This window comes from Cibotium barometz, chromosome 35 (genome assembly GCF_041138505.1).
Source record: "Cibotium barometz isolate CiBa-2024 chromosome 35, ASM4113850v1, whole genome shotgun sequence".
Lineage (NCBI taxonomy): Eukaryota > Viridiplantae > Streptophyta > Polypodiopsida > Cyatheales > Cibotiaceae > Cibotium > Cibotium barometz.
The window spans coordinates 12,093,085-12,104,387 of NC_141080.1; the positions used below are offsets into that span (position 1 = coordinate 12,093,085).

Consider the following 11,303-nt stretch of genomic DNA (forward strand, 5'->3'; position numbering starts at 1 on the left):
TGTTCGCCAAATGGCTCGCCCAGAGGGTAGTATGTCAGAAGGGTGGCTGATACAAGAGTCCCTTGTTTACATCACTGAATATTTAAGTTCCTCAGATCCAGAGATACCTCGACTATGGTCTCAAGAGTCCAACAGGCGAGTCATTGGTGAGGAACCTCAAGGCCAAGGCATTAAGAGAAAGATGGATAACACTTTGAGAGAAAAAATCAACAAATTTTGCATCTTGAACTCTCATGTAATGGAGAAGTGGATTGAGACATATGAAGCTCTCAAGCGACAGCGAGTACAAGATCGTTTAAGTTTCAGAAGGAATCGCACTACAAGAAATCTCCCATATCCAGAAGGTATGTAAGCTCTTCCGGACTTTCCCACAGGTAGATGGCTAGAAGCTACAATTTTAGAAGCCAAACGTGCTGGTTTACCTATAACAGAGGAGGAGGAGGAGCTTACAAAAGGATGCGATTGGCATGTAAGTGTTTAAGTTCTACATGTCTCTCATTTTTTTCTCTACATGTCTCTGTGTTTGATTCTCCATCAACAAACTTTTTGTGCTATTTGTAGTATCACAAATATGGGGCGTTTTGGTCACATGGACGTCATTTTCGAGTAGAACGAATAGACCAAAGAAGAGCAACCTTTGATTGTGGTGTCACAGCACAGTTTGTTCAAGAAAGTCGTGCAAGTGCAAGTGATGATAACACAATTACTGGAATGCTTGATTACTTTGGAACCATTCAAGATATATTGAAGGTTGGCTTCAGAAGTTTTGAGTTGTTTATCTTTGATGTGAAGTGGTTCAAGGTAATCATGAATGGGCCACATGCAACTGTACGTAGAGACAAGAGTGGCCTCATCCAAGTGGACTCCACAAAGGTATGGACCGATCAGCAAGATACTTTTGTGCGCCCAGAGCATTGTGAGCAGGTTGTCTTTAAAGCGGATCCAAAAGATCCACGCTGGCTGTTTGTGGTTCAAGTCGCCCCCCTCAGTAAGCAAATTTTTGAAGAATTTGAGCTACAACAAGGTGATGTGGATGCACAGGGTAATGGAGAGCAGCAAGAACAAGCCGATATCAACAATGAAGAGGAGCAAGCAAATGAAGAGAAGGAACTAGAGCAAGATCCAAATGAAGAGGTGCAAACCAAGGAAGCTGAAAAACAAGTTGAGGAAGAAGACATAGATGATGAAGACATCCTTCATCAAGGGACTTTTAATGACGAGGATGCTGAAATGTACATAGACATAGATCTCTTTGGGGCTACTGATCTTAATGAGGATGATAGAATAGATAATGATTTATAAAATGATGTATCTTAATGATTATGCAAATAGTTATGACATATTTGTAATGGTTTTATGACATTGAAGGTCCATTCATTGTTTACCATTGTTAATGTTTACCATCATAATCACTACTGTAGGAGCAAGTTGATATAGTTTTACCAATGTTGTTTATCATTGTTAATGTTTATCTTATGGTTCTTTTATTCATTGTTTACCGTGTAATTTTCATTCCGTACAAGTTTGTCATATGGTTTTTTATCCAACAGGCCATGGGTGACTCACCGCCCTACGACTACAGTCCAGATTTCTCATTTAATCCTACACCGCAGGGCATGAGTCCCCAGCAGTTATATGGTTTTCTTTCGTCCATGACTCCAGAGCAGAGAGCCATGGCTCAGAGTTATTGGGGTTCTGGAGCAGGGACATCTGCCTCACCATCTGGATTCCCGACGCCAGTTCCCACACCCGTGGGTACGACAGCAGCTCCCACACCTCATACCACACAGCCTTCCACTCCTGTTACAGCTCGATCTACCACCTCTTCACATAGACGGCGCTCACGTAGTAGGTCTTCAGGGGGAGGTTGTTGTGGTGGTAGTGCCACAGATGCTGTGACACCACCACCACGTGAGCGTCGTCCTTCGCTCTCATCTGTTGATAGCACACCCATAGGGTCACCTTCCACTCCCTGGGGTGCACATGACCATGACAACAGCAAGATTTACACAATTAGGGATGGGGCACCAATAATGGATAGTGCAGGGAAGGCAATGAAGACATGCATTCGACAATTGTGCACTATACAGTTTCATGACTCTGTCATGACTAAATGGGATCAGCAAGACAAGGGAAAGAAAAATTATATAAACACAAAGATAAAGCAAGAGTTCCAGCCATCTGACCCTATGAATGTCGTCTCTAATGAGTGGATACAGTATACAGCTCGCATTTTGATGGGGCATCGTAGGTCAGAGGCGAGGGACGCATTCAGAGAGGGGAATGAGAAACCTGTTTGGCTAGATGACAGGGAGTGGGCAGCCATTGCTCAGGAGCTCACCGAGACACCAGACAGGTTTCAACAACAAAGAGAGGCGGCAAGGGCAAGACTCCAAATAGTAGGGGCTTCTCATCTCGGGAGTGGTGGTTACGAAACCATGCGCCATGAATTCGTAAGTGTTTGTAGCAATTTTATTTATTTAAATGTATGTATGTGGGCTAAATGTTGATTTTTTAAAAGTTATAATTGTTAATCGTGTGTGCAGGAGTTGGCCATGAATCGCCCACCAAGCAGGCGAGAGGAGAAGTACGCTCACAAACATGGCCTTGTGGCCTTGTTTGAGATGCTTGAAGAAGAAGGAGAGACCGTCAATTGGGAGGCATTACCATGATGTAAGATGACCTTCAAACTAATGAAATATGATCAAAACATTCTTGAGTATTAATGTTTAATTTAATTTCTTGTTTGTCGATCAGGAAAATATGCAAACGAGCACGGTTGTTTTTGTGCTCTATTGTAGACAGAATGGTGCTGTCTGTTTGCTGTTGTTGATCCTGCTCATTGCAGGCAGCTAGGCAACAGCCAAGCAGCACTATTCTGCCCAAAAAAAAAATTCTGCTACAGCGTCGGTATATGCCCCGGTATCACCGTCGGTACATACATTGGTATAGATGCCGGTTTACACCTCGGTATATAATTCGGTATAGATGCCGGTTTATGCGTCGGTATATGAATCGGTATAGAGGCCGGTTTAAGCATCGGTATTACCCCCGGTCAGCGTCGGTATAGGCGCCGTTATATGCGCCGGTACTAATACCCGACAGTTATACCGACGCTGCGATACCGGCGCTTATACCGGCGCTTATACCGATGACGAGGCTTTTTTAGACCCCGTTAAATAGCGCCGGTACAAGCCCCGGTATTAGGCTAATATGTAGTAGTGTAGATAACATTATGACCCCCCATCTAAGTGTACCTGCAACCGTTACACATCAGGCTTCTCATTGTGTAAATCATACTCAAAGAGTCTCCAACATGCCTCTGATGTAGAGACGTAACGTGCATCCAAATACCTCTGAATCTCATCGACTACGCAAGCAGCATTAACATCCCCACCTTGTACAGTGCTAAATCTTATTGTTGCTCTGTCATGCCCCTTGTATATGTACTTGTAAAGATATTTCACTACTGCTATTGTTGAGCGTATTTCCGCATTTACATGAGCATTATATGTGACTGGAAGATAAGGATTATATGGCACAACCCATCTATTATCAACATTACACTTTTTCAATGCCATAGTTCTTCCATCATTTTGACGCATATACACGGGGTAACCACTCTCATCTATAGTAGTCTCTTGTGCAAAAGCTCGTGGGTAGTTCCTTGTGCATTTCCCTTTATCCATACAAATTGCACTTGGATTGAATGGCCCACAGGCCCCATGGAAATTGCAATGCAACACGACATCATGCAGAGTAGGAAACATTTGATTGTCAGGCAATTCGGCACATACGAACCTGTCATACATCAAGCTTCATAGACCAAAGAGTTTTAAACTACTCCTTCAATGCATTTAAAGTGTTTTCCTTTAGTGAACTCCCTTACACTTCTCGTGAGAACCACTCTCTTTGTCTCAACAACATGCATGTTCCCCATGTAGAGTACACATATTGTTTGAACAACATGCATGTTCCCCATGTATGTTATATATATATATATAACAAAACAAATCATTTTTTATTTAAAAAATCCAAAATCATTTTCTAAAATACACTTTTAGAACTTTTATTAGCAAACTAATTTAAAAAGATGGATCGAAATGAGTATGAGGGGATTCACCTAATTTTAGAACTCATTTGAAAAGATAGATGAGAGTGTGGGCTCAAGGGATTCACCTAGGAATATATAAAATATCATGTACGTTAAACAAAAGGGGCTTACAATTTCAATTTTTAAAATACAAAGAATGAAAAAAGTTATAAGTTACCCGTAGTTTATTACCTTAAAGTTAACTAAATGGGTATATTTAAAACACCTCCATGTTTTTTATTTTGAATTAACCCCACCTCCATGTTTTTTATTTTGAATTAACCCCACCTCCTTTGCCCACATGGAGGGAGGTGGGGTTGTGGTTTATCTTGTATAGATATATATAATACATTTTGTTTCGAATCTTTAGGTAGTCCTCTATATATATATATATATATATATATATATACATATATTATTTTATTTAAAACAAAACAAATCATTCTACACTCTCCCTTTATCTTGTATACCCTTTGTTTATATAATACATCTTGTATATATAAAATGACCTTGAGCAATGAAGCAGTTGGAGGAGGCAAAGGCGGTTGAGGAGCTTAGGAGGTGAAGGCACGGCCATGTGGAGCTCAAAGCTGGCAAGCTGAGGTGCCTGGGATACATAGAATAACCAAAATTTTTAAAAATCTGAAGGCTAGCCAAAATGCAACCATTTTTCTCAATCAATTTTTAATTAAAAAACCTAAATTATTCTACACTCTCTCTCTCTCTCTCTCTCTCTCTCTCTCTCTCTCTCTCTCTCTCTCTCTACAATTTGACCTTAATTAGTAATTATAGGTCATCAGATATGATAATGCTTTTTTATTGATGCGCAAATTAATAATTTTGTTTGCATGTGCTGACACATGCTAGTGTTGCACTCAGTGCCTGTACTAACTTAAGCTCACCCTTATTAATATTACAATGACCGTATCCACGGACCTCACGGTTGGTCCCTTAATTAGTAGCTCTGATTAGCCTACAATTAGCTACAGGAATCCAAATTATGTTTTCTAGTAGCTGTTGATTAGCTGCAGGGATCAATTAAGCTTTCAATAAACAGATGCGTATACTTATCATCATTATGCTTAAACCCATTGAATGCATAGCTTGCTTTCACCTTTAGAAGCTTGCTAATCCTTCATTAGAGATCAGATATGTGCATGCAGATTAAATCTATATGTGGAAATTGGGCCACCCCAGCTCCTCTCGTTGAGGACTCTCAAGCTAAGTGCCAGCTCTACTGGTGCTGGATGATGAGCAGTGTCATCCACTCATTACCCCACACGTGGACACGCATCTGCCCGCGCAGGGGCTCAAGAGCCAGATTTGTGTGCCACTGTGCTGTGGGCGCATCTCGTGGGTGCTGGCGCTGGCTACGTACCACTCACACACCTGGGCCCGGCACCAGTGGACCCAACACAAACTACTGCTGCCCACACAAACTACTATGCCGCGGACTCGTGCAATCGCGGACTCGCGCAGTAGTGCACCCACCATTAAAATCGCTAGCACGTACGAGAGGTTGGTGGATGGTGTGTTGTGAAGCCTTGGGAATCCTTCCTAAGGCATTTTACTTGAGATAAGGGATGTCTTATGTCTCTTCAATCAATTCAATAAATTGACCATCCATAGGTGGGTCTGGGCCACTCGTTAAAATAAAAAAAGGGGCAAAGTATAAATATATGATGATAGGAAGGGGCTTCATGTATTCCTTACAGAGATTTTTATTGATGTCTCTTCAATCAATTCAATAAATTGACCGCGCATAGGTGTGGGTCTGGGCCACTCGTTAAAATAAAAAGAGGGGCAAAGTATTCCGTCCTCCGCTCAGCCTGTATTAAAAATGCGAGACTTTTTTTTTTGTAATGCAAGATTTTTATTGATGTCTCTTCAATCAATTCAATAAATTGACCGCGGTGGGTCTGGGCCACTCGTTAAAATAAAAAGAGGCGTCTTCCTCTCAGCCTACAGCCTTCCTTTGCACCATGTCGTCGACGAGCAGCGTGCTTGTGGCCTCCCAGTCTAAGATAGTTCCTGCTGTTCCTCAGCCACCCCGCATACACTACATCTCAAACCTGGCCATCCTCAACTCGGGCAACGCGTTCGGCCAAGGCATCTGGTACTACTCGCGGGCACCCTCGCCCCTCACCTCCACGGAGTACGTACATTTGCTCAAGTCTTCCCTGGCGAAGCTCCTTGTGCACTGTCCTCGGCTGGCCGGCAGGGTGATGTTTTCTGAGGAGGATGGCCGCCCATATGTGGTCTCCAGTGCTGCAGGCATGGAGTTTGTGGAGGCGTACACAGAAGCGGCTTTGGAGGACTGGCTGGGCTGGAGTAATGTGGACAACTACATCGAGAAGGCGCTGGTCCCTCGCGGCCAAAACATTCTCATAACTGACTACGCCTCCACTCCCTTGTTTATGGTCCAGCTAACAGTCTTCAAGTGTGCATAGCGTTCACTAGCGCCGAGATATTTGGCGACGGCATGTCATATCTGTTGACCTCATGATTGCCTGGTCGGACCTGCACCGCGGCTTACAAGCCTCTGTGCTTCGCCGGACATTTACTCAAGGCGAGATACCCTCCTACCGTCACACTCCCGCCCACGAGAGACTACAGAGCCTCCAGCCGCCCCCCACCATTGGGAGATCAAAGCCACCCTTACACTACTGTCCCTAGCCTTCTCTACGATACTAGCAACGCCAAGGACGACGTCATCTGCCAGGGATTCCATCTCAGCTCCTCCCAAGTCTCTCACCTTGTCCGCTGCATCGAACAAGGACCCTTTGCGTATGGTAAGGCTACATCCTTCGAGGCTGTATCAGCCTTCATGTGGAAATGCATGACCGAAGCTAGGGACACAATCATCACCTAGGGACTTCATAGTTGCCATGATAAGATAACATCAATGAAAAATTCCACAAAAAATTTTCAAGATCGCACAGGATGTAATCAATCAGTGAGCCCATTTCTTTTAATATAGTACAAGCATCTTGTACATGCTACTCGAATGATACTACACAGTAGCATGTCATGCAAAGTTCACCTCAACCTTACTAAACCACACGATGGGGTTTATGGGCCGAGGGCACGTGGGGGCACAGCATGGGGTTTATGGGCCGAGGGCACGTGGGGGCACAGCATGGGGTTTATGGGCCGAGGGCACGTGGGGCACAGCATGCGGGGTCGCGGGGGCATGAGCACGCATGGCTCAGGGGGGTGGGCCTGGGGTCGTGAGGGCACTGCACCGGTGTGTGAGGGCACGGCATGCGACGGCGGCGGGACGGGGGGCATGAGGGCACGGGGCCGAGATAGGGGGCGTGATGGCATGACACGGGGTGCGAGGGCCTGCCTCCGGCGGGGGGCGTGACAACATGGCATCGGGGTGTGAGGGAACGGCTCGGGGGGGGGGGGGGGGGGCACAGCACCGCCGAGGAGCGTGAGGGCACGACGGGGTTTACGAGCCGAGGGCGCGTGGGGGCACAGCATGCGGGGCCGGGGGGCATGAGCACGCATGGCTCACGAGGGTGGGCCTAGGGTCGTGAGTGAGGGCACCGCACCGGCGTGTGAGGGCAGGCCATGCGACGGTGGGATGGGGGGCATGAGAGCATGACCCTGGGGGGGCCGGGACAGGAGGCGTGATGGCACGACACGGGGTGCGAGGGCTCGCTCCGGGGGGCATGACAACACAGCATCGAGGTGTGAGGGAACGGCTATGCGGGGGTTGGGGGGCGCGTGAGGGCACGACACGCGGGTGCGAGGGAGCGTGAGGGCACGACACGCAAGGGGCGGGTAGGGGGGCATGACGGCACGGCTCCGGGGGTGTGACAGAACGGCTCCGCGGGGGGTTGGGGGTACGTGGGGGCATGACACTACGGGGGGCGGAGGGCATGTGGCACGGCACCCGAGGGTCGGGGTTGTGAGGGGGCAGTTTAGGGCGGCACGGCTCGGGGGAGGGGGGGCGTGACGGCACGGCTCTAGGGTGTGAGGGAACAGCTCTGGGGGGGCACATGAGGGTGGCATGACACTACTGAGGTGGCACGCGGGGGCATGACGGCACGGCTCCGCCGACGGGGGCGGGGGGCATGAGAGCATGGCTCCGGGGGGTGCAGGCCGGGGGGCGCGATGGCACGACTCTATACAAGAGGGACATGGGACGCGTAAGGGGACGACACCACCGTGGGGGGCGAGGGTGCATTCATGGCATGACACGCAGGCCGGGGGTGGCGGGCTAGGGGGAGTGAGGGCAGCACGGCTCTGTGAAAGCAACGCCAAGGACGACGTCATCTGCCAGGGATTCCATCTCAGCTCCTCCCAAGTCTCTCACCTTGTCCGCTGCATCGAACAAGGACCCTTTGCGTATGGTAAGGCTACATCCTTCGAGGCTGTATCAGCCTTCATGTGGAAATGCATGACCGAAGCTCGGGACCTGCCCGAGGACTCTCTCACCCAATACTCCTACCCTGTCAGCGTCAGGGACATCGTGGACCCTCCACTTCCTAAGGGATACTTCGGCAATGCTATACATGTTTCCGCTCTCCCTGCAAGGGCTGGCGATATACGCAACAACCATCTTTCCTACGTCGCGAAGCTCATCCAGGATGACAAAACGAGTATCAGCAGCGACTTCATAAAGTCCTTAGTAGACTGGGTAGAGGTGGGTTTTAAGCATACCTCAGATCTCTGCATTGCAGTTGAATGATAACATTAATCCGGCTTTTCTAAGTTTTCAAGTGGTAACCATGCTGTATAGGTGAATCTTCAAGAGGCGAAGGTGCTTCAGTACAATTGCAACTACTATGGAGGAACGACTTGCAACGCAACATACTTTGTAAGCTTCCCGGTTGAGAAAGTAGACTTTGGATATGGACCTCCTACGCACGTCTCTGTGGTGGTTGACAAGTTGTATGGTGATGGTGTTGTGCATCTCTCTCCCTCAATGCATGGAGGGCGAAGTCGCCATATTCAACTTTCACTCCATGCACATCATATGAAAAGGTTCGGACACATCTATAGAGATGAGCTAGCTTCTTTTTCAACAATAGAAAAAGAAGCTGATAGCATTGTGTACTTGACAGGAGCAAGTTATGAGTTTTGTCTTATGTCAGATGGAGCGAGCACCCCTTCATGTGCTGCCTAGCTATATCAACTTGCCTTGAAATAAATAGAAAAAAATTAAGGAAGCGTTTGTTAGTGGGGCAACATTCATGCCTAAGTAAGTAATAACAAGGCCAAGGAGGCAATAGGTGGACATTGTCAAGTCAACTTTGAAATTAAGATTACTGTGTTTTCTCTGTCGATGATGGAACTATGCTTTATATATTACCATGTAAACATAAGATTCAATAAAATTGATCATATGGTGATGAAGGCTTCGCAAACTGCGATGGCTATGGCTGCACATGCAAACATATAAAGAAAAGCAATGCCTCTCTCCATTGCTCCTGGCTTGCTAACGTGATTAACAAAGTGAAATCTTAGCGTTATTCCTCTTTAAGCTTTAACTTGCCATGAAGCGTGAGCTAGCAACCGAAACTTGTTGACTTGGCAATGAAGGCTTCACAACTGCAATGGCTATGGCCGCACACGCAAACATATAAAGAAAAGCAATGCAATGCCTCTCGTCATTGCTCTTGGCTTGCCAACATGATTAACGAAGTGAAATCGTAGCGTTCTTCCTCTTTAAGATTTAACTTGCCATGAAGTGTCAGCCAGCAACCTAAACGTCAATCCACGTGGCAGCACCACCTCTTTGCTCCATTTCAGCTCTCTCATCCTCCACCTTGCCACGTTGCAAAAATAGTGCCTCTCAATAATGCACCACCTATGTTCATACTAGTTACGCATAACTTTCCATAATATGGGCAAGTGAGGTTGCCATTTAGATAGGCCCTCAATGAGTTCCACACTATGTATATCAAGGTTGCATCATGAGAGATCACTTACAATATGTGCAAGTGAGGTTGCCATCATTTAGACATGCCCTCAATGAGCTCCACACTATGAATATCAAGGTTGCATCATGAGAGATCACTCACAAGACAGGCTGCAATTGGACACATCTAAGGGCCACTTTTGCGGGACTATAAATACTTAAAGAGAATATGTAGAAGTGAATTTTTATCATAATGGATGGATGTAATCCTCTTTGATAGAAGATGCTTTTGTGAATCTCTCTCTATCAATGTACTCTAGATTGAGTTTGGTTCACCATTGGGTATGGTTTGCCAAGTGCATTTATTATGTTTTGGCTTGGGATCTCCCTCTCCCCTTCTATCTTATCCTGTTGAGATATCGAGCTCGTCTAGTGAGGCGGTGGACACACTGATGACCCGCCTGGGGGATAGGCCCCACACTTACACCACTGGCATGGTTGGTGAGATCGTGGGTGATATGCGGCCAGTGGGATGACAGGCTGTGTGACAGCCATTCTAGAGACTGGTATAGTTATAGCGCCAGCTCATTTAGTTGGGTTCACACTATAGAGAACCCGTGTATGTATTTGGTTGAGTACCTTTCATATTGTGTGTACTCTTATCTTGTATATGGTGTGTTGAGTGTTGAGTTAAGTAGAAGAAGATTTGCAGCCTCTCACCTTGTGTGTTCTCTATTAGGGTTTTGTGAGTGAGTGTGTGCTTGCAAGAGCTCTAGCTCTCTTCCCCCCTGCATCTTTTCATGGTATCAGAGCCTGGTTCGTGCTAAGGGTTGAGCTGCAAGCAAGAGAACCACAAGAAGCGGTACGAGAGTAAGAGCTTCAACTACTCTTTCCTATTTGTGTTGGTGACTACACCCTTGTCGGGAGCTCTACGGGAGGCACCGGCAAACGATCTCTGATTGAGGAGCTTTCTTCACGGGAGTAAAGTTATAGGGCAACTATATTGTCCTATCAGACGCACATTACTGGGCCGAAAACGCGTTTTGGGCGCGTCTAGACCTCCGTTTTTCAGAAAGCAGGCAATTTTGAGCACTGCGGGTAAGTCATCGATTCTCTGCAGAACTCTGTTTTAAGAACTGCAGGAAGACAGATTGACTGTACAGACACTGTGGGTGCTGCAAAAAGGTCAACAGTTTCCATTGGGTGTATGTATGCACATTGAGGTCACAGGTTGTGACATTTGAGAGTACTACAGTACCGCTGCTCTGCAGAAATATAGCAGTTTGTGCAGGACAAAAACCAGAGTGCTGTTTCTGGTAAAATTGTATGGGCAAGATG

The 11,303-nt window shown here is 46.6% G+C and overlaps 1 protein-coding gene across 1 annotated transcript; it reads left to right on the forward strand.

Moving 5' to 3' along the window:
• The first annotated feature begins 8,183 nt into the window (after positions 1–8,183).
• On the forward strand, positions 8,184–9,336 carry LOC147618162 (acetyl transferase 1-like). The gene is made up of 2 exons (XM_086775195.1): positions 8,184–8,747; positions 8,844–9,336. Exons 1-2 carry the CDS (start codon positions 8,184–8,186, stop codon positions 9,228–9,230), a joined length of 951 nt encoding a protein of 316 aa, XP_086631321.1. The 3' UTR covers positions 9,231–9,336.
• The last annotated feature ends 1,967 nt before the right edge of the window (positions 9,337–11,303 follow it).